This window comes from Artibeus jamaicensis, unplaced genomic scaffold, assembly GCF_021234435.1.
Source record: "Artibeus jamaicensis isolate MK-2021 breed Jamaican fruit bat unplaced genomic scaffold, CSHL_Jam_final contig_3182, whole genome shotgun sequence".
NCBI lineage: Eukaryota > Metazoa > Chordata > Mammalia > Chiroptera > Phyllostomidae > Artibeus > Artibeus jamaicensis.
This window is the reverse complement of record NW_026521742.1, coordinates 306,185-330,684: the sequence shown is the minus strand read 5'-3', so window position 1 is coordinate 330,684 and position 24,500 is coordinate 306,185. Positions and strand designations below refer to the sequence as shown.

The window sequence follows — 24,500 nt, the reverse complement described above, 5'->3', positions numbered from 1 at the left end:
AAAACTTAAAGCTGTAAATCAGTGGTTCTCAATTTTCTTCCTGCCCCAACACATAAGGAATATATTAATCATGAACAAAACACTCACCAAGATGGTAATTCCAAAGTGGGGGTTTCAGTTAGAAGCCTCCCAAAGAGTCTTAATTGACTCTGCCTCAAATCCTAATGAAGTTATTAAACATTACTCAATACATTATCCAACCACTCTGTTTAATCTGAAACAACGTACATGATGGTATTCAAAAGCATTGCTAAGTACCAGACTAGCTACCAAAATGCTGGAGTAGTTTGTAGGATGGGGTGGGCACACCAGCCAAGTCTTCGGAGGCTCAGCAGCCTGGCCCTGTGCAACCACCACTGGCAGCGACCCCACAGTGTGGGCTGGCCAACACTGTATTACCTTTTCCACGAGTCTGCATTCTTTCAGCAACATTCTGGTAAAAATCCTGAGTACACTCTGACTGTTCCTCAATGCTTAAATCCTGAAACAAAGGGACAGAGAAGCTGCTTGGTAGCTGAAGCATAATCAGGGGTAAAGCTTTAAATTTTATAAAGTCACCAAAACCCACTCCTTAAACTGGTACTAATCTCAAAAAGTACCTACAAATTCTTAGAGAAGCCTATTCATAAATATTAATTACAATACCCATGCTCTCATTTCTTTGTACTGTATACACATATTCTTGAATGGATATAGTACATATTTTGGTAATTTACATGTATATGTACATTTCTATTTATCTAATCTACTTAGCTATTTTTGATGGCTTTATAATACTCCATTATATGAGAGTATTAACCAATTTTTAAAATCATCCTGTACCACTGTGCATCTGGGTTCCTTCCCTTTTTCCACTATTATGCATTATAGCTATAAATAATTAAGTGAAATCTGTTTTTTAGTGTTATTTCTTTGTGATACATTTTCAAAAGTGGCATTAATAGTACTTTATAGCCTCAAGTATCTATTGCTAGATACGATCCTCAGAAACTGCTATGTACAGTCATATGTGTGCCTATTTCTCCCTGGCCCCAACATTCAGCTTTACAGTTTTTATTTGGTTTTACTGATCTTTAGATGTAAATACATATATTTACTTCCCACTTCCTTCCAAAGAATATGACATCTACATAAAAGATAAACACAGTTCAGCACAATAAACCAGGAGGGGATAAAAAAGAAAAACAAAACATGGAGAGAAAAAGAAAGTAGAGCCAGAATATATAGGTAAACAGGGCTCAGCTGCTCACACAACCACATCAAAATTACAACTAAAGTATAGAGCAACCAACACTCAGAACACCAGAAATCAAGTGGAATGGAAGTCTGACAACTAAAAAATTTAAGAAATCACATCCATCCAGACTGGCAGGAGGGGTAGAGACGCCAAACAGGCCAGTCCCATATCCACGTGTGGTGGATAAAAATTCAGGAGGGTTATCTTGGGAGCAAGGAGTCCCAGCCTCACGTCAGACCCCCCAGCCCAGGGCTCCAGTGACAGGAATATAAGTCCACACAAATTCTGCAATAACCGGCCCAGATTGAGTCAGTGGAAGAAATAGCTAGTGTCCCAAGTAGTTCCTCTTAAATAACCCACACACAGACTCACCTACTCAGACTCACTCCCTCTGAGCTCAAGCACTGGGGTAGAAGCTTGAAAGGTACCAGAAGCGTATAGGAGAATCTGAAGTGTGTCATCAAGGTAAGCAGAGGCCATTGTTCCTTTTCTGAACCCTCTTCCCACAGAGCCGGCAGGCTGGTGCCATATCTGAGACGTCATCAGTCTAACACAGTTTGCCCCACCCCGGAGATCCCCTCAAATTCCCTCCTACCCAACTTAGGGCTGTTAACAGCAGCTTTTCCAAATGAGTGGCTGGTCTTGGCTCAACTTCAGAACTTCCTAAATCCTTTTGAACAAGCAAGAGCTGGCCTCAGTGAGCCCCCAGCCCCTGTACCTCTTGCTAAGTGGCCCCAGGCCTGGCACTAGTAGCAGCCAGCCTAGATTCACAGCTTGGCTCTGCCGAGGAATCTCCAAGTCAAGCACAAGTAGCAGCCATCTTGCATTGCTTTATAGCTCAGGCAGGATGCCCTAGGCAAAAACCAATTGCTGACCTTGGCCTGTACCACCCAAGAAACCCCAGAGCCTGTGGACAGCTACAGACCAGGTCAGAGCACCACCACCCTGCCCCTGTACAGCTGATCCTCCACAGAAGGCAGAAAGGTTGGTGGTCAGTGGTCACAGCCAATCCTTGCATCTGATAGGCCTGGGTAAATCCCTTCCATTGACCTGCCAACAGCAAACAAGGCACAACTATAAGAGGAGGGTGTATTCAGCCCACACAAAGGGCACATCTCAAGTACCCACCTTGGATGACAAGGGAAGCTGCGCCACTGAATTCTACAGGACACCTGCTACATTAGGCCATGCTATCAAGACAGGGAATCATAGCAGCTCTACTTGACACATAGAAACGAACACAGGGAGGCTGCCAAAATGAGGAGACGAAGAGACATGGCCCCAAAACAGAGCAAAATTCCAGGAAAAGAGCTAAGTGAAATGGAGATAAGCAATCTTTCAGATGCAGAGCTCAAAACACTGATTATAAGGGTGCTCAAGGAACTTGAGGGCCTCAACAGCATAAAAAATCGAGTCAGAAATGGAGAATACACTAATTGAAATAAAGAACAATTTACTGGGAAACAACAATGGACTGGATGAAGAAAAATTTGAATCAATGATTTGGAACATGAGGAAACAAAAACAACCAAGCAGAATAAGAAAGAAAAAGAATCCAAAAAAGTGAGGACAGTGTAAGCAGCCTCTGGGAGAACTCCAAGCATTCCTATATTCTCATCATAGGGGTGCCAGAAGAAAAACAGAAAGCAAGAAATTGACAATTTATTTGAAGAAATAATGGAAGAACACTTTTCTAATTGGTGAAGAAAGTAGACATGCAAGTCCAGGAAGCACAGAGATTCCCAAACAAAGGGACTCTCCAAAAAGGATGCAAAGAGGCCTACTCCAGGACACATCATAATTAAAATGTCAAATGTTAAAAATAGAGAATCTTAAAAGCAGCAAGAGAAAAGCAATGAGTTACCTATAGGGAGGTTCTCAAAAGACTGTCAGCTGATTTCTCAAAAGAAACTTTGCAGGCTAGAAGGTATTGGCAAGACATATTCAAAGTCATGAAAAGCAGGTACCTACAGCCAACACTGCTCTACCCAGAAAAGCTATCATTTAGAATCAAAGGGCAGATAAAGAGCTTTCCAGACACCAGAAAACTGCAGGAAGTTCATCATCACCAAACCATTATTAAGAAATGTTAAAGGGACTTATTTAAGAAAGAGAAGATCAACACTATGAACAATAAAGTGGAAATAAATACATATTTATTAACAACTGAATCTGAAAAACAAACTAAGCAAACGAGGGCAGAGACAGAATAATGGTTACAAAGAGTTTTTGATGGTTGTCAGATGAGAGGAGTGTCTCAGGGAATGGGTGAGGAGGTGAGGGGTTCAAGAAGTACAAATAGTTACAGAATAGCCATGAGGATGTACCGTAAAGTGTAGGAAATGGAGTGGCCAAAAAGAGTTTATACGCCTGACCCATGGACATGAACAACAGTGAGGGGATTGCCTGAGGGACTGGCAGGTGCTGGATGGAGGGGGGCAAAGAGGGACAAATTGGGACAACTATAATAGCATAATCAATAAAATATAAATTTAAAAAATGTAGAACCAGGAATGATAACACAAAAATGTATTCCTTGAACATACAAAAGTTAGTCAACAGTCAATCTGTAAATGTCTCTAGCTAAACTTGCTAGCAATCCCCACTAACATGAAAAAAAGTCACATAATTAAGAGTTCAAAATATAAAAAAGCAGACATTCTTTAGGTGAAATTGTGACACCAAAATCAGAAACTTCTCCCAGATATTCTCATGAAGATGTCACTGTAGAACAGCAAGTCCTATAGGACTGTTTCTCACAGACTGCCTCTGCACAGGCCAATGCCAGCATACAAGGCTGCCCATAAAGTGTCTAGCCATGTAATATGAAAAATGGAGACATTTATTTAAGATACAAGAAACATTGTACATAGGACAGTGACACCTCAGTCCCCCTTCAAAGTAGGTACCTTGGGACCTCACCCTCGCCCAATCGCCATTAGCTACCTCATTTTATTTTCCTGAATTTCACTGATGATCTTAAATCTCTTCCCTTTCAAAGGTGGTTTTAGTTTTAGAAAAGCCAGAATTCACAGAGCACCAAATTTGGGCCCCAGTGGGCCTGGGTCACCTGGCTGATTTGATGTTTTGCCAACAGACTGCATGAGACATGATGCAGGAGCAGACATGTTGTCGTGATGAAGCTGCCCATCACCAGTTGTCCAAGGCATGGCCTTATGAATCACTGGAATCGTTTCCATGAAGAAAAGTTCAAGCTTAACACAAAATTTGATGCAGATTCACTGCTCTACTCACTCAGTCATTCTGAATATAACAGCCACAGAGTACCCGTGCTCATTCAACAGTATCTACTGCCCCCACTGACCAGTGTGCATTGAAGTCATCATTGTTCACACATGCACATTCCAGTCTACTCTCCTTGGCTACCAGGTTATGTTATGTCTTGCAAACTGTTCTCATTATATTAACAATGGCTGGACTTTTCCAGGACAGAACTCAGACACCAAGGACCAATAAAGCCCTGGTAAAGCATACAGACCCTACACTCTGGCCTCATTCAGAAAGGATGTCCTGGTATCAGAGGCAGTGACAAACCTTGCCTTATCTGCCTTTACAATGTCTCCCCCTTCCATTCTCTCCTAGTTTGGGCCTTCATGGCCTCTTACCTGTTAAGCTGCTCTCCCCACCTTTGATCTCTCACTTTCAACCTATCTTTTACATACCACAGTCCAACTGATCATGCATCGCTAACTTTGATTGCCTTGAACCTCCAATGGTGGTCCATAGATGGATGCGGTCTTTAAAAGCTGTCCAGAAAGTACTCAATAGTTACCACCATTTAGGGTCAGTTCATATTTTATCTCCTCTAAGAAGCTGTCTCTCATTCCCTTGGTCTGAAAAAACCTTGTAGGGCTCACAGCACTTACAGCACTCTGTGATCACCTCTGACAACAGCTCCCGTTACTTTCTCGGTTATTTATATAAGAACCACTGGTTGAATTAGAAAACTAAAATGCATGCAACAAGTTCACTTCTGTTATGTGAAGGTGGAGTATTTAAGGAACATAATTTTAATAAACATTTTTATAATGATAAGAATAACTTTTTAAGAAAAATATTTTGGGTATCACTTTTCTAGATAAATAATCTATAAGCAATAAAGTACAAAAAGGGATGCTTGAAAACCTACCAAAATTAGCTCATCCAAAAAAAAATTTTGATTCTTGTCTAGTAAGGACTAGGCACTACTAACCTTAAGAAATTTTGTAATGTTAAGCTTTTACTTATATTCACCACAATTTCCCACCATTTCCTTCCACTTTACCCGACTTTTTCATTGCACAGATGTTTAAAAGTTAATAGCATTCAACACTTCACCTGGTAAGTAAGAACAACTTTTTTTAAAGAACAATTCTTCAATGGTTCAATTTCAGCTCCTTGCCACACATGTACAGGTGAAATAAATATTCTAATCTACTTCCTTCTAAGTTTTTTCACATTTAGCTCTTTTATTTGACTGTAATGTAAGGTACATAATATGAAACACAAGACCTTAAATAATCTGTATACGAGTTTCTGGTCATTTTAGCAGCAACTAGTAAAACACAATCCTGTTCTCCTTTGCTTTCCTGCTGTCACATAATTTGCTCCTGAGGAACTAATCTATATAATATATAGTTTTTAACATCGAAATGCCATATAGCTGTGGAGGCTCAAAATTGTGAAGGTTAAATATCACACTTTATCCATTTGTCCTGCATTTTGATTCTGAAAAAAACCTGGTTTGGCCTATTTCTTATTTAAAAACTTTGTAAAAAAAAAAAAATCACATAACGTTGTGATTACCTTCATTTTAGAATATACTTTGAAGTTTGCTAAATTTAGAAACCTTCTCTTCAAAATCCTTGCATTCTCTGCCCCTCAAAAATTATATGGTATATTTGCTCCCTTGCTTACTAGATTAAGCAATATAACACTGTAATTTAAATATTTTAAGTGTTCATATTAATATGCAGAGTATTTGTAAATTTATTTTTCTCAGCTAGATCCCAGATACAATCCTTAGTCTTTTACTGAAATATCTCTAACTTTCTATATTAAACTTATTAATACTTAATCTTATTTATTGCTATTGTCTTTAAAATTGCTATTTTTTTTAAGACCGGGCTAGGCTTTTTATCACTGGCACATTATATTTTAACTGAATTTTATGGACTTTATTTTGCCATGTTGGCATGTTGCTAAATTTATATCTCTGTTAATATTGTTTTCCCTTGGATTTTCCTGATAAGATTATTTTTCCTGAATTTACTGAAAATTTACTTCCATCTATTCTAAAAATATAGAATTGCCAGATACTATATAAGCAACAATATAAAAGATTAATAAAATGCTCAGAGAACATTCAGCTTAAATGAGAAGACAAGGGAAATAAATGATTATCTTCTTCCATGACAAATATAAGCCAAGAGGGTAAAGTGTCATGGGGCATGTGGTGAATCTCTCACTTCTTTTTCTTATTCCATTGATTGCCAACAATCATCTGGAAACAAGGATGGTGGTAGCAGCAGTAAGTATTCTTGTTTCATGCCAATTCTGTATAACATGACAGTCATGGTCATGAGAAAGGTTGTCTCCTCCATGCTCTGGGGTGTAAACCCAAGTAGACCCACAGCTAATCTATGAGGAAAGTCCTGACCTACACACTCCTGCTGCTGCCTCTATGGGAAGGGAGGGGTGGGTCTCTTCATGAGCATGCTCAGTAGGTCAAATCCACGGCTTTCCTGTCAGTATTGTCAATTCCCAAAGAGATCTCAATCTTTTTTTTTTTTATTGCTTATGCCATTACATTTGTTCTATTTCCCCCCCTCCGTTCCCCTCCACCCTGCACACCCCTCCCCCACCATTCCCCCTCCTTTAGTTCATGAACAGGTGTCTCGAGTTCTTTAGTTCTGTATTTCCCCTACTATTCTTACCCTCTCCTCTATTTTCTATCTACTGTCTATGCTACTTATTTTCTGTACCTTCTCCCCCCTTCTCCTTCTCCCACTCCCCTGTTGCTAATCCTACACGTGATCTTCATCTCTATGGTTCGCTCCTGATCTAGCTGTCCTTTAATTTGCTTTTGTTTTAGGTGTGGTTGTTGATAACTGTGAGTTTGCTGTCCTTTCACTGTTCATCTTTTTTATCTTCTTTTTCTTATATAAGTCCCTTTAACATTTCATATAATAAGGGCTTGGTGATGATGAACTCCTTGAATTTGATCTGAGAAACACTTTATCTGTCCTTCCATTCTAAATAAAAAACTTTGCTGGATAGAGCAATCTTGGTTGTAGGTCTTTGGTTTTCATGACTTGGAATACCTCTTTCCAGCCCCTTTTTGCCTGTAAGGTCTCTTTTGAGAAATCAGCTGACAGCCTGATGGGAACTCCTTTGTAGGTGATTGTCCCCTTATCTCTTGCTGCTTCTAGGATTCTCTCCTTCATTTTAATCTTGGCTAATGTAATGATGATGTGCCTTGATGCGTTCCTTCTTGGGTTCAATTTCTTTGGGACTCTCTGAGCTTCCTGAATTTCCTGGAAGTCTATTTCCTTTGCCAGAACAGGGAAGTTCTCTTTTATTATTTGTTCAAATAAGGTTTCCACTTGTGATTGTTCCTCTTCCCCTTCTGGTACCCCTATAATTCGAATGTTGGAACATTTAAAGATGTCCTGGAGGTTCTTAAGCCTCTCCTCATTTTTTTGAATTCTTGTTTCTTCATTCTTTTCTGTTCTGTCATTTTTTTCCTTCCTTCTAGTCTACTCCCTTGATTTGAGTCCCAGTCTCCTTTCCATTACTATTGGTTTCCTGTGCATTACCATTCATTTAAATTAGTTTAGCCTTCATATGTTCCTCTAATTTGTGACTAAAAGCAACCAGTTCTGTGAACATCCTGATCACCAGTGTTTTGAACTGTGCATCTGAAAGTTTGGCAATTTCTTGTTCACTTAGATTTATGGGCTCTGGGGCTCTGAGTTGTTCTTGAGCCATGTTTTGATCTGTTTGTGCCTGTTACATACGAGAAGCGGAGCCTTAGTTGTTTACCAGGGCTGGTCCATCCAGGTCGCTGGTTTGTGATGCTGTATGTGGGGGCGGGATCAGAGAGAGAGCAATGGCGGTCCTCTCCACTTGCCCAGTCTGTCCCACCGCTCACCCCCGCCTGTTTATCTGAGTGGAAATGTGCGAGCCCGCGGCCCTGCGCTATGCAGTCTCAATGCTCGCCTCTTCACTGTTTTATCTGCACGCAAATGCTTGAGCGACCGCAGACAGACAGACAGCCTCACCTCTTCTCTGTGTCCGCCTGTAACTAGCCCGTACCTGGGATCCGCGCCTTCGGCTGCTTGTGCACCACCCCTGTCAGGGATCTTTTTGGCCAACCCGCTCCGCTGCTGGCTTTGCCCCTCTTACTGGTTTAGCTGAGCATTTCGTTGTCTTCGGACTCCGTATTGTCGATTTTCTGTGTGCTTTGGCTGCGTTTATTGTTGTTAAAACTTTGTTGTTTTTAGATTTGGTTGTGTGTGGACGCAAGGTGTTTCCACCTACGCCTCCATCTTGGCAGAAGTCTGAGACCTCAATCTTTTGTTTCTCATATAGCCCTAGCATATGAATTGATCAAAGAGATTTATATTGTAAATTCTTTAAGCTTCACCTTTGTACAAAACTTGATCTCCAGACAAATATACTCATATCCATTGACAAAACAATTTTAGGTCGACTGAAAACATTTCTTCAGAGAACTAGTTTTAATGTTATGCCTGGATTTCAAAGTGGATGGTCATAGCAGTAGCTTCATGAAGAATATGTCCATAAGAACATGTTTATAAATTCTAGTATCAAATGATTCTTTTGTTCTGATTCTTATTTTAAATCACTTTATAAAGTTCAAGTCTTCCCAATAAGCAAATTAGGTGTAAATAAATAAAAAATAGACTACCATTATGGTATTTGTGAAATGAAATTTTTAAAAATATTAAACCTATTAATTGTATTTTTGTATGGAGGGGCTGAACATTTTAATTATAATATTTTTACTTTCCTTTATCATGCTATAATTTTACTTGCTATTTCTTTATATACTTTCTACAACTTATTATTCTTTTTACCTACTTAGGTTCCTACCCTTCATTTGCACCAAATTGTAGCACTTAACTTAGAACAAACAACATTCATTTCATTCTAATGATTATCACTAGTGCTCACTTTTAACTAGAAAGACTGTGGCCTGTTTCACTGGTGCCACACAATCACTGTAATTTTATAGTTCAGAAAATTCCTTTAATATTTCTATTCATATGCAGATTCACGCTTCATTAGTGTTTATTTCAGAATGTAAAATAACTTCCCTTCCACTCTGTCCTTTTATCCTGCTTTAGATTCCTCCTAGGTCTTCCGCTGTGCTATATTATAAATCAGTTTACTGTCCATTTCCTCCACCAACATGTCGACCCCATGAGGGCCCTGCTCACCACCGTATCCTCAGTGCCTGTAACAGAGCCAGGCACAGCGCTAGCTAGGGCTCAATGTTAACTGAACAGAAGAAATGACTGTGGCTATTATAGTTCTTCCCTTTGTAATACTAGAAAGATGTAGGAGACAATTCTGCGTGGATCGCTTATATTTCCACACATCTTGTGAAAAGAGGCACTGCTTTTCTTCAGTACTCTCTTCAAGAACAGCTATATAACTTACAGCCTTGAAACACAAGGCTAGTGCCTCCCTCAAGTGAAAAAAAGGGTAAATTGTTTACTGTCCAGTATAATGCTTCCCTCAGGGGCAAAGGTCAGGCAAGCTCATGCCCATTATAAAACATCCTTTTCTGTATCGTAACTCACTGCATTCACAGGCATTGCCCTGTGGGAACCGACACTCCGGAAAGTAGTCCAAATGCTGATACACTCTGGCTACTCCTACTGCTGTTCTAAACTCACCCTTCTTCCCAACTTAGGAGACCTGTGTCGTCTGCCAGAATCTGTGAAACCATAGCAGACTAATTTGTTAACTCACAAATAGGGTAAATCTCAGATCCTTCACAGTTCTGATAGCAGATTTGTGTTGGTTAATTATTTTAGGTTCTGCAAAATTCCACAAAAAAATTTTCATAGCTTTCTAAGAAAAAACACAGTATAACAGTGTAAAGCAATCCTTTTCTTTATGTACTCTCTAACCACTGCCTGGGATTATCTTTTCTATAATGTCTGTGTAAGATCATTTTACTTTTTTTCGTAAAAAAATTTTTTCTTTGTAGTTTAAAAGGTTTGACAAGTGGGTATATTTCTTTGAATAGTAATACTGAGAGATTCTCTCTAAACATTCTTGATTGTCTGGCTGAAGTCTTTTTTTACCACTTCCAGTTAATAAAACCTTTATTTGACTCTTCCCGTAATTATGTTTTCTGTGTATTTCATTTGGAACTCCCATTGGCTGGAACTGGACCTCCATGACAATGCCCTGAATTCATGAAGTTTCTGCTGCAGCACAGTTGACTGTTTAATAAATTTCGATTTTAGCTTTCACATCCACACTTTCCATATTGCTGGTTTCTGCTGCAATATTAGGGCTTTAATCCGCTTAAATAAAATTTAAAAATCAAACATTAACATTTAAGGTGTATCAAATATGCAGTCCTCCTATTTAGAGATAGCCTATCTTACCAGGGAATATGCCCTGAGGTGATTAATAGCTAGCTAAATATAAATAAAAATACTTTTACATTTAGACAAGCAAAACAGAGCAAAAATAAATGACCATCAAATTCAATCACTGGCAAAATATAGGTGGTAAGAATAAGGTATGTATGTTCCTTTTCTATCTCTAAGAAAAATCCAGTAGTTGATCATTTTTAGCATCTGGATAGTTACTAATTACAAATGAATTTATATATGTTCTTCACAAAGGTCACTGTAAAATTTTTTTTAGCAAAATAATGTTTAAGTTCTTGCTTTTCCTTCACTGAATGAAATATGTTATGAGCTAAGAATTCTAGTAACTCACAAGCTATAGTGCAGAGATGTAGAAATAATGTGGGAATTCTAATCTTTGGTCGCGTAGCCAAAGATCAGTATTCCCAAAGACACTGCATTAATTTAAAATACTTTAATGTCACCAGAGTTTAAGCAGACACAGTGTTATTCGTGATACTGAGGTTAAGTACTATCCCACTGGACTCTTCAGTAAGTATGTTAAGGTATTAAAACTGTAGTCTTGTTCTCAATGAACAAGCTCCCGAATCAGAGCTCATGAATGCAACTGTGCAAATGCGTATTTAGCCACTGGTTACTTGAGTTTTCCCACAACATTTGAGAAAAGGTCAAAAGTACTCATAGGTGAGCAAAGTAAAAAAGACTTAAGAGTTACAGCAGCTAGTTAAAAAAAAACAAACAACTCTTCATGAGGCAGCTAGGTTTCTTCCACACACTTACACACACAAGTGTGTGTGCCACCACACTTGTGGATCTCAGAGTGGGCCCATGCAGACTGTTAAGTAGATCACTGTGCCCAGCTCTTTGCTCTCAAACGGTGTAGAGGACAAGGCCTTAGGCATGTAAGGGTCAAACTCAGTTCAGTTTGAATCATGAATCGTTCAATTTGAGTAAGTCCTGCTTCATGAATACCTTCTGAATGGGGCCTTCAGTCATCATGAGGTGCTTCAGGTGAATACTGTCCTTAATTTCTACTTTTGGAATACATTGTGTTGCCTTCTCCAAAATGTCTACAACCTCTAACATGTCGTTGCAGACCCTTAAACACCATGCAATTCGCCACTTCCACCATTTCTGGATTCTCTTGAAGTTCGCAGTATCTGCCAAAGCTTGTTAACATTTTTCCACAGGCTCTTTTAGCTGCTCTTCTAACTTGACTTTCTGTTCCATGAATAATTCCTCTGTAGAGAAAGTATTTCTCTCCAGTGCCATTTTGACCCATATAGCCTTCAGTATGGCCATTGTTGTTCTGTTCTGTATCTGTGCACAACAGAAGAGGGCCCGGGAGAAAAGGCCAAACCTGGAAGACGGCATCTTGCCAGCCTTACAACCAAGCTGCCCCTCATTAATGTTTTAAGTCTGCTTTCAGACATCAATGTATTTTTAATTATTTTGATTCATGCCACGTTTTCAACATAGATATCAACTTGCTCTTTTATCTACTTTTGTTTCTTATGATGCACAGGTTCCAGCAGCTTAGGTGTTTTCCCATTGTCTTTTGCCTCCCTTCTCATCCATGCTGCTTCGAATTTTAAAATTGGGGATTTCCAGCCAAGATGGAGGTGTAGGTGGATACACTATGCCTCCTTACACAACCAAAAGAAGGACAACAACAAATTTAAAAACAAAAAATTACCAGAACTGCCAGAAAATCAAACTGTATAGAAGTCCAACAACCAAGGAGTTAAAGAAGAAACATTCATTCAGACTGGCAGAAGAAGTGGAAATGGGCAGCCTGTGGGGAGAGGAAGGGTGACAAGGCAGTGGCTGGAGGACTGGGCCGTCACACATTCACGTGCAAATAAAATCGGGAGGAACAACTAGGGAGCCAGACAGACTGCACAACCCAGGGTTCCACATAAAGCCTCAAAACGTCTGATAAAAACCTGTGGCAGGTGCGGTGGCAGGAGAGACTCCCAGCCTCACGGGAGAGTGCACTGGATAGATCCACAGGGTCCTAGAACATACACAACCCAGCCACCCGGGAATCAGCACCAGAAGGGCCAATTTGCTTGTGGGTAGCGGAGGAAGTTACTGAAAGCCTACAGAGGGCTAAGCAAGCGGCATTGTTCCCTCTCTGACCCCTACCCTCACACAGCACCACAACGCAGCAACATGGGTTGCCCTGCCCTCTCGAATACCTAAGGCTCCGCCTCTAACATCATAACAAGCCTCAAGAGAGAAAAAAAAATGGTCCAAATGAAAGAACAGAGTATAGCTCCAGAAAAAATACAACTAAGCAATGAAGAGATTGCCAATATATCAGATGCACCAGTTCAAAACACTGGTACCAGTTCAAAACACTGGTAATCAGGATACTCACAGAAATGGTTGAGTGTGCTCACAAAACAGAGGAAAAAGTGAAGGCTATGAAAAGTGAAATAAAGGAAAATGTACAGGGAACCAATAGTGAAGGGAAGAAAACTGTGACTCAAATTAATGATTTGGAACCAAGGGAAGAAATAAACATTCAACCAGAACAGAATGAAGAAACAAGAATTCAAAAAAAACAAGGAGAGGCTTAGGAACCTCCAGGACAACTTTAAACTTTCCAACATCCAAATCACAGAGGTGCCAGAAAGAGAAAAGGAAGAGTAAGAAATGAAAAACTTACGTGAACAAATAATGAAGAACTTCCCCAATCTAGCAAAGGAAAGAGACTTCCAGGAGGTCCAGGAAGCTCAGAAAGTCCCAAAGAAGTGAGATCCAAGGAAGCACACACCAAGGCACATCATAATTACAATACCCAAGATTAAAGATAAACAGAGAATCTTAAAAGCAGCAAGAGAAAAGGAGACAGTTACCTACAAAGGAGTTCCCATAAGACTGTCAACTGATTTCTCAAAAGAAACCTTGCAGGCAAAAAGGGATGGAAAGAAGTATTTAAGTCATGAAAGACAAGGACCTACATCCAAGATTACTCTATCCAGCAATGCTATCATTTAGAATGAAAGAGCAGATAAAGTGTTTCCCAGATAAAGTCAAGTTAAAGGAGTTCATCATCACCAAGCCCTTATTATATGAAATGTTAAAGGGACTTATCTAAGAAATAGAAAAAAATTTCAAAAAAACTATAAACATTAAAATGACAACAAACTCACAAGTATCAACGAATGAACCTTAAAAAAAACACTAAGCAAACAACTAGAATAGGAATAGAATCACAGAAATGGAGATCGCATGGAGGTTATCAATAGGGAGGGAGAGGGAGGAGAATGGGGAAAAAGGTACAGGGAATAAGAAGTATAAATGGTATGTACAAAGTAGACAGGAGGAGGTTAAGAACAGTATAGGAAATGGAGAAGCCAAAGAACTTATATGCACAACCTATGGGCATGAACTAATAAGGAGGTGGGGGGAATGCCAGAGGGTGGGGCGGTGCAGGGAGGAGGGGAATAAAGGGGAGAAAAAAACTGGGACAACTGTAATAGCGTAATCAATAAAATATACTTCAAAAAATAAAGTTACCCTAGGCATATAAGGCTTGGTCTAAATGATGAAAGAAATCTATACATCCTTCTTTTCATTGGTAACCATATACATCTGTGGATTTGTGGCCATAGTTAGATCTAATTGAAGTTTGGTTCTTACAGTGAGATTCTTATAGTCATTTTGTAATGATAAGTTTAAAAAATTAAACCTTGTAAGTTCTAAGCTTCTTCATAGCCCCTCCCCAAACCCCTGGCCATTTCTACAATGAAATATAAATTCTTACTATGGTGACTTCTGAGAAAAACAGCTGATAACAACTGTATGTTCAATATGAATGAGTTTTGCATTAATAATGTAGCTGCCTCATTTGCAACAGAAATATATTTTATATTAAAAAATATGAAAAGGGACCGACTATATAAGATAACACATATTTTAAGTATCTAATAGGATTAAGCAAAAACAAAAAAAAAAGGAGAAAATACATCAGTTTCAGAAGAGTCTTAGCAAACAATAATATCTGTTAAATAGTAAAGCATCATATTGCAATAATGCGGTGCTGTGTAAATGAAATTTTACCCAAATTTCTCTTTTGGGATGAGAAAAAACTTTTTAAAGTCTAAGTGCAAGTAAAGTGCTTCTTGATAAAGATAAAATAGCTGAAAAAAATTTAACAGAATCCTGAAAACATGTATTTCATTTTCTAGACTTGACCTATACACAGAAAAGGTTGGTCATCCCTGGCACACGCCAGTATTGGAGAAAACAGAATGAAGTGGAAAAGACGTAGGCAAGAGTGGCTTGTGTCCTAAAACTCCCAAATTAGGGAAGAATAATACTGTGTGGGCAGTAGGAAGAATTATCAGTTAATGGCATTGTCAACAAGGCAATTTCAAACAGATAAGAATGAATTTTCATATTGAGTAGTTCATGAAAATAAAATACCTAGAGAAAGTTTAGTTGGTGAGAATAACAGTAACATCAGAATTTTAAACAGTTTTGATGAACTGAGTACAGAGAGCACCTTGCACTGTAACATATTTCATTACCTCACAGGAACTATCCCAATTTGTACTCGATCACACTCTCTCAAGAAATGTATATAACTGAATGATTTGAAGCTAGTTAGGTAAGGTTGCTTCATTCAGGTGTAACAGATGTTTTATGTATTTGAAACACCATTAATGTGGAGCTAAAGACAAGAAGGGCTCCCCCAGAGACATTAAGTTTCACGAACATTTGTTCGAGTGTCAGGCATGCTGCGCTAGGCATCATGCTAGATGCTGCGTGCACATGCACAGGGCTTGGCCACTTAACCATAAAACATGTACTGTTGGTGTAGAAATGGAAAATAGGTTGCACAGTGGTTCTTAAACAAGGAGGACTCTGAGGTCATATCCAGGTTTCTGATATCAATTAGTGATGCCTTAAAAACAAGTATGACAGTATCTATGCCAGTTAATTACTTCTTTACTTTAGTGTATTGAGTCAAAAGTCAACCAACATATTACAGAACAAGGGCACATTACACTTCTGAGCAAAAGGAAAATCAAACAAGTCTGAGCTGAGCAGTTTTTAAAAATACAGTATTATACAGTGAATATTTTATATGCAGTATATGGCATATATGGCAATATAGACTAGAGATCCTGTAAATATTTCATAGAGCTGAAGAGTAAATAACTACAAAACTTTAGTTTTTACTTTTACTAAAAACTGAAAGTTGGGCCCTGGCTGGTGTAGCTCAGTGGATTCAGCACGGGCCTGTGAAGCAAAGGGTCGCCGGTTCAATTCCCAGCCAGGGCACATGCCTGAGTTGCAGGCCAGGTCCCCAGTAGGGGACACATGAGAGGCAACTACACATTGATGTTTCTCTCCCACTCTTTCTCCTTCCCTTCCCCTCTCCCTAAAAATAAATAAGTAAAATTTAAAAAAACCTGAAAGTTGCATGTCACATGAAACCTGAATTTTTTCATATTAAAGAAGTCTATCATTGCTTCTAACTCAAAACATCAATGTTATCTAGCTGGCTTTATTTAACTCTAAATATCACTATTTGCTTACAAACACTTTCAGGGGGAAAAAAGAGGCGGCTTATTTATTGTCAGTGTAATTGCACACCAAAAAACAAGAAAGAGAGCTTATTTTCTCCTTCACTAACTGAATTCACTATTTAAAAAATACTTTGACAGAGCTAATTCTAAGTTTAATGGGTGAGGTATATTACAAATGAACTAATCCCTATTTACAAAATGAGTCCCATTACAGGGAGTCTTATGAATTACTGTAACTAAAATTATCACTTAGAAATTACACGTTAAAGATACACACATGAAAGACACAAGTTCTAGTTCTGACACTGGCAGAATCTAGCTGCGTAACCTTGGACAAGCCACTTATCCTCTGTGGCTCTCAACTTCCCCATCTAAAACAAGAAGAGTAAAACCAGATAATCACTATGGTCCCTTCCAACATCTAAATTCTAGTTTTCCCTTCTCTACCTCAGCAAGGAGAGAAAAATTAAAAATCAAAATACAACACAAAACATAAACAAAAATACTCTAAAATGATTGCTACCGATCTAACAATTGACACTTCAGAGTCCAAGATCTACCAACTGTGACAGTTTATACTGTTTGCAAGCTGACAGGTAGGAAGTAAATGCCATAGCAGTGGCTTGGGCGTCAACTCTTTCCACGCAATGATAATCCAAACACAGCTGAGTTGCATGGAAAAGTACTAGCCTGGGAATCAGATTTTAACTTGGTTCAGTGGCATATTTCTTAGGTAACTTAACATGTCTGGGTCTTGATTTTCTCAGGTATAAAATGACAAAGTTGCACTAGATTATCTCTTAAGACCCTTCCTAAAACCAAAATTCTGTTTCTAAGTGGTTATTCTCAACCTACCCTTTTGTAATGCATTGCTTCCAAAAACAGCTTGGTCTGCTTATAGATTTCTTGGCCTGTCTTGTGGAAGGTCTTGAGAAATTCTATGAACTCTTTAGACACTCTATCCGTTTCAATGCTGGTTTGCCGGTTTATGGAAGGACTGGGAGCTTTTGCTTCCTGAATTTCTGCTGGGAAAATTAAAAATAAGTTTCATTACATAGAAGAGCCATGCACAGAATTATTTCAAGTATCTAACTTAAGATTATTTAAATGATACTTAATCAAAGTTAAACTTGAGTTTAAATTATTTTATGCTTCAATATTTGGGCAATTTTCCTACAAGTAAGCTAAATCTTCTTGATGAGTAGGAATACAAATAGATAAAACTACATGACCTGAAAGACATCTCTATTCAAATATAAGTTGCTCTATTTGGATTTTCTTAGACAGAACACATCATGCTTTGATCCATGTATTTAATCATTAACACTAAAATGACATCACTATCTTGAACAACTTTCTCAAAGGTCTGCATGAGTTTATAAAACTAATCAAGTAAAATAATCAGTAGAAGGACAAAAATGTTCGATGACTTTTAAAATGGTAAACACATTTTTCAAATCCATTTTACTTGCCCAAAAGGCAAAGGCTAATGTTTATGTGGAGATTAATAACTATTCATCCACCATTCAGTTTTCGAGTCAGACTGCTCAAAGGGAAAGAGTGACATTCAAAGCAGCATCCCGATCAATTGTGACAAAGCACACAGCACAGGGCCAGGGGAAGCGCATAAAGCGGCAACTGAGCCAGCCACACAACTCCTCCCCGCCTCTATAAATATACCGAAAGGACCACGGGACCGTCCCAGAGGTAAGGGAGATGTAAGAACAGCAGGAACTATCCCTTGGTATCTTACCACATTCTAAGCCTACTAACTTTCAAACTGTGCTCCCTAATTTAATACCGATAAGGCTGGGGTGTCAAATTCATTTTTGTCAGGGTCACGTCAGCCTCACAGTTGCCTTCAAAGGGCTGAAATCATTTTAGGACTGTATAAATGGGACTGCTCCCTTAAGGAGCTGAGATTACATTCGGCCCTTTGAAGGCAACCACGAGGCTGATGTGGCCTCCAATAAAAATGAGTTTGACATCCCTGCTGTAAGGAGTTAGGTACCTCATAAACCCATGATTCCCTTTTAACACAAAAAGAAAGACAATTAAGAAGAAAAAGTATCTTTTGAAGGTATTAAAATCAACCTATTACATGTTTCTCAGAGTAGTTTCTTACAACCTTATTTTTGGAACTTTAGAATCTGATGTACATTTTAATGATGAAGTTGGTATAAAGTTTTAATATCATGAAGGCAATATTCCTGTTAGAGTGCCTGGTTTATTCAAAGTGAGACAAACACATGTTAGATTGCCTATAAGAATATACTAGTAACTGCAGCAAGCCAAAGCCCCACATCTCATTTGTTACATACCCAGTTATTAAATCGTGTTACTTAACTGCTTGACTTAAACTCAAATTAAAGCATAAACACCCTCCCCTGACCCTGCAAACTGTACTATCAAGTAGTCAGAAGAACAAAATTGCATTTTAGTTATCTTTCCAAATCAAGTATTTGCCTATCTTTTAAGTGACTAGTGCTTCCTAATTATGATTCAACATGTGGAAACCCTTAAAGAATTCAACTGCATTAAGAGAAAAAAATAGGAGAGAAACAAAACACAACCCCCATTCAATATGTATAGTGAAAACACATCATTCAAAAGTCAGACAGCAAACTAGAAACAACTGTTTGTATGTTATATCACAAAAAGACTCCTATAACTAGAGAAGAAAAAATTCTTAACAGTTCATTATGAAAACTGGTCAAGAATACTAACAATTCACAGAAAGGAAATGAACATGGATCTTAAACAGGAAATATGTTCGATCGTACTTGTGTTAACAAATACACAAATTAATATTACTATGAGATGCCATTTAAAAAAGTAATAAATAGACAAAAACCTGAAGTTTGATGTTGATGAGGATATGGGGGAGAGGTGCTCATACTGTAGGGGTGCGAATGTAAAATGATGTAACTGCAATGAGGTGCAATCTGGCAATAATCATCAAAATTTAAAAAAACATTTGTCCCATGACCAAACAATTCCACTTCTCAGAAATTTTCTACTCACACCACGGCACATACACTAAATAAAATGTGTGCAATGCAACTCTTGTTAACACAATACTGCAACTGCACAAAATGGTGATGAAGTGACTACATAAATTATGGCTTGATTCAGAAAATGGAATGTATAATCTTAAAACAAAAAAGTATGCTTTTATGTACTGAGAAGGAAAGAGTTCTTAAATGTATTGCAAAGTTAAACAAGTAGGGTACGGGTAGTGTGCTATCCTTTATGTAAAACAGGAGAACTAGAATAAGAATATATGTATTTATAAATGAAAACAAATGCACAAAAGGATACACACAAAAAATACAGTAATGAAGGTTGTCTGAATGTGGTGGAAAGTTGTGAACTGGATGAGCGGGAGACTACGTCCCTTTTATTTTTTGAGTCATTTGGATGCACCACCTATTTGCCCTTGCTGCTGCTCTGTTCCCTGCTGTTGGGAAAATGAGTTTTTCCCAGCCACGTGTGCTCTGGGGGTTGTTCTGCTCACTCCTGGATCCCTCACACCCAGTCTTGGGCCGTTCTCTCACACGCATGTGCAGCTATCTGGAGTTTTTCAGTACACTCGCATCCTCTCTTGAGCTTTGTCATGCCAATTCTAGTGACTTACTGTGCTCTAAACTCATTTCCCAAATTTAGGGAGTTTGAGTTGTGTCTCCCTGTGTCATGGCTTAAAACCTCTCCCGACAGTGAGATGGGGCACTCACAGGACTTACATTTGTCCCCTCTCTCAGAGGTTACTCCCCCAACTGCCTATTGGCTAATGTAGGAAAACTATTATTTCTTATATTTTGTTTGATTTTCTAGCTGTTAAGGGAGTAGAGTAAACCCAACCCTTGTTATTCCATCAGGACTGGGAGTGAAATTATCAGACTGAGTGAAGGATTAAGTTCCACGTATTGAAGAATGGTTTTTAGTTATACACAAATACATTTTTGGTTTTTCATATTAATAAAAAAATGTTTCAGAAAAAATAACCACCAGCTGTTACTTTGAGTTAAATTGTACCTATTTATTTGCTACACATCTGTGTATTATCTTTTCTAATATTTTTTCAGAGTATATTGTATATATCATGCTCTTTACTCCCTTACTATAAGTATTTCCTAATAACAAAGATATTCTTTTACATAACTACAATATAGCTACTTTTAAAACTTGTGTGATTTTTTAAAAAACAGGATACAACTGAGGGTCAAACATTCACTTACTGGTCAAGTACACTTATATCTTCTTTAATCTGGAAATGTTCCCCAGCCTTCCTTTGTTTTTCAAGACATTCAGAATTTTGAAGAATACAGGCCACTTTTTTGTTGAATGCCACTTGATTTGGGTTTCTCAGCTGTTTCCTCATGACTGATTCAGGTTATTAATTTTCAGGTTATAAATACTACCTACTTCTTGTTGTGCTCTTTTCAAAGTATCAAATCTGGGGGTACATAATGTCCATCTTCTCACATAGTTATATAGATACCATTTCTCTATTTGTAATTAATAAAATAAGTTAGGGCATTCACTTGAGACCACGTTCATAACTTATTCCTCCCCTCGACCCAGCTTTAGCACCAACTGATGAAACTTGCCTGAATTAATCCTCATTATGATTACTGCAAAACAGTGATTTTCTATTTCCATCATCCCTTCTCTTTTATTTAATATTATCTATTTTATTAGTGGACAGACTAATGCATTATTATTTTATTCAGTTATACTCCATTGATTGTTCTTATTTATTTGATATGCTAATGTGGCCAGTGGGAACCCCTTCAGGCTGGCTTCTGGGTCTTTGACATGTCCCCAACATTTTAGGGGGGCCTTCTTTCCCTATTCTAGCCCTGGAATCAGTCACTTCTCCAAGGAACCCTAGTGAAGAACAGTATTAGAGTCTAAGGATTGGGTGGAAGATCAGTATTTTAATTCTAGGAGCATAGCCTTTAGAGTAATTTGTAGAAGACATACACAAGTCTCTACCCAGGGTGACAACATCTATTTGAGCTCTTTAAAAAGGGGGCATTTTTTAACAGGTGAGCAATTATCCCCACTGGGCCAACCCACTATAATTTACTATGTAAACTATAGCTCACTCAACCTTACTTTTGGAAATTGAAAACCGTAAGTAAACTTTCTGAGTTTTTACAGTCAAGCTGTTCCATTACCCTCTCTGAAAGGGCATCCAACTGTTGTTAAAATAGTCTTCAAATCCCTTAGAAAAGTTATTTGTGTTCTGTTTATTACCAAGCTGCCCTGGCTTAAGAACTCTCTTTTGTGCTACCAGAGAAGTTCAATATCAAAAGCAAAGGCATCATGCATTAATGAAGTAAAATAAAGAACACAGAACACAAAAAGTCTATTTTTGTCCAGACCCAATAAATTAAAACTGTATTTAGTACAGGCAACCTTATCCACATGCAAAGGCCAAACCATCTGTCTGAAGTGTGAAGTTCATCTGGCAAAGCCACGTAGGCAACACATGAAAGACAGATCCAACAGCATCCTCCTCACCAATACCCACACATTCGTTTTTTCAATACTTTGAGGTCTTCATCCCTATATGCTTTCTATAAACAAAAAAAAACAACTAAAGGTAAAAAATTAAGGTAAAAACCTATCATTCCAAAAGAAAAAAAAAGGTAAAAAATACTCCATATAAAAGTTTTTAAAATAAAAATAACTTGGAAGTGTTTCTTTTAAAGTACAAATTTTCTTTCTTAGAACATTTTTCTAAAACTGTCCAGGATGGTCAGTGAGCTCACTTCAGTAATGGGAACCTCATCATATACCTATATGGATATAGATACAGATATATGTACAAACACACACACACACACACACACACACACACACACACGAGCTCAAGGGAAAAAACTACACCAGGAGTTAGAAGACCGGAATTCTAATACATCAACTCATATAACCTTGAGTAAATTAGTTAACCTTTATGGGCTATCGTGTCATTCGTAAAATGAGGCAGTCAGAGCTGATGGTTTTATAATTGCTTTACTAGTTCATCTGTTGTCATATACCCTTTCATCATCTATCATAAATTCGTAAGGTTAGTGAAACTTTCCAAAAGCAGGGAACAGAATGTAAGCTATCAGTATGAATGGCTTTGATCAATGCCTTTGAGCTCGTTCCTAGCAGAGACCATTCTCTCAGAAAAACAGTAAAAAATAATGAATACTTACTGGAGACTTACAATGTGTGCTAGGTACTGTGCTAAACTTTAGATGCATCAACTCATTTAATCCTCAAGACATGCCTACGGTAAGTATTAATGTCTCTCAGAACAGACAAGGCTGAAAGAGATTAGCTTGCCCTCAGTCATACAGCCAGTGAACCTGTAAATCTGAGACTCAACCAGCCTGATTCCAAAGCTTATGTTCTTAACCATCCTACCAGATACCTCCTGATAAATAAGTCATGAGCCAAGTACATTCTTAATCTCTAGCCAGTAAGGATTAATCCCCTTCTACTGCAGGAGAAAATTGCTTCGAGTTAACAGCCAACCAAAAAACAGCTCCAAATTTATCATGTAAAGTAAAAGATTATTTAAAGGCTTACATTTATAAGAGAAATGCTGTGTTTCAGGTTATAAGTAACCTTTCCCTTTAATAAAACAAAACAATCATCATTAAATCCAAAGACCAGCAGAGATCTTAAGGGCTGATGTTATTCATTGCCCTGCCTTTGGGCAGGCCAAAAAAACCCCTCATCACAACCACCCCAGGCTGAGGAGCCCCTGGGAGCCAGACAGGGGCTCTGTCCGAGACAAGAGCTCTCTGTTAGCGTCAGTGTTGGTTCCCAGTCTCCCTCACCACTCCCCATTTACTGCACAACAGACCACCAACATAAAGGTTCAGAGACCGAGTCCTAACAACGGATATTCCTCCTTGCTTCCCGCTGGGCCATGTCAACTAGCTTTCTGCTCACTGACTGAACGAGTATGATTTTAGTGATAATCCTTTTGCTGGTTATACAGCATTTTAAGAAATAGGATGAATAAGGTCAAGTACATATAAATCCACGCACTAGAAAATGCACACTAAGGATTACATTCGCCCCTCTAAAAGTACAAAGGGAGCCTTTTTGTATATGTTCGCTATGTATTTCCTCGAGATACTGTCTCTTAGATAAGCTCTCAGGAAACTTCCTTTTTAGATGACTGCAACCCTAAAAACAGCCATTTCTGTTAAGGCATGGATGGTGAGGATATTGTGTAAGGAAGATTAAACCAGCATCCAAAAATTAAAGGCACAAAATATAAGACAACCAAAAAGATAGCAGTTTAGATGGAATGAATTTTATAAACTATGTATTTCCTTATAAAGAAAACTATATGTTTTAATTCTCTTTATTTCTCCTAGAATAAACAAGCTTCTCTAGAATACAACATCCTCTGACCAAAGAGATCTTTGGTTTCATTTACTGCCTAACCCTCAAACCCAATTTCAGTCTCAAATCTGAGTTTTTAAAAGCTTAGAGAAATTAGAGGGTTGGGCCCACATGTGTTGCGGATCTACTCAGTACTTCATCTCAGCAGGGAAGAAAAAAGGAGAAACAGAAAATTACCCTTCTTTGATCCAACCCTGGATGAAGCACTGAAGAACTTCTTCACCGTGGTGACCTTGCGGGTCTTCTCATTGGTTTTCTTTTCTTCGAACTTGGAAAATGTGAGGGACTGAGCCCCTTGGCTGCTCTGACTACTGGCAAAGGCCTCTTCCTCCTCCCGCTGCAGCCTGCAATTCAAAAGAGGATTACTGACCCACATATTCTCCAAGTTTTCCTTGTATCTACCGGTCATTACTCTATGAATTGAGGAAGATCTAACATGGGGTTTTTAGAACTGGAGGTTAAACAAACCAAATAGGTCTGAGGTCTCTGATTTGTAACTAACTAACTTATATGTAACTACGGACTTTTAAAAAACATTTTATTTATTTTTTTAGAGAGGGGGGAAGGGAGGGAAAAAGAAGAGAGAAACACTGATGGAAGGAAGAAACACTGATCAGCTGCCTCTTGCACAATCCCAGCCAAGTACCGCACCTGCAACCC

General features: G+C 38.4%; 1 protein-coding gene across 4 annotated transcripts in view; it reads right to left on the bottom strand.

The window, feature by feature from the left end:
- LOC119042012 (BTB/POZ domain-containing protein KCTD7) overlaps nt 1-24,500 on the bottom strand; it is a 90,701-nt gene that overhangs the window by 15,139 nt on the left and 51,062 nt on the right. For 3 of the 4 annotated variants that reach the window (XM_037135557.2, XM_037135555.2, XM_037135558.2), the window contains 3 exons: nt 24,018-24,184; nt 17,277-17,446; nt 400-481 (listed from right to left, as the gene is read on the bottom strand). In XM_037135557.2, coding sequence (XP_036991452.1) covers nt 400-481; nt 17,277-17,446; nt 24,018-24,184 — 419 coding nt within the window. The remainder of the gene's footprint in view (nt 1-399; nt 482-17,276; nt 17,447-24,017; nt 24,185-24,500) is intronic. The other variant, XM_053663467.1, reaches the window with a different exon arrangement.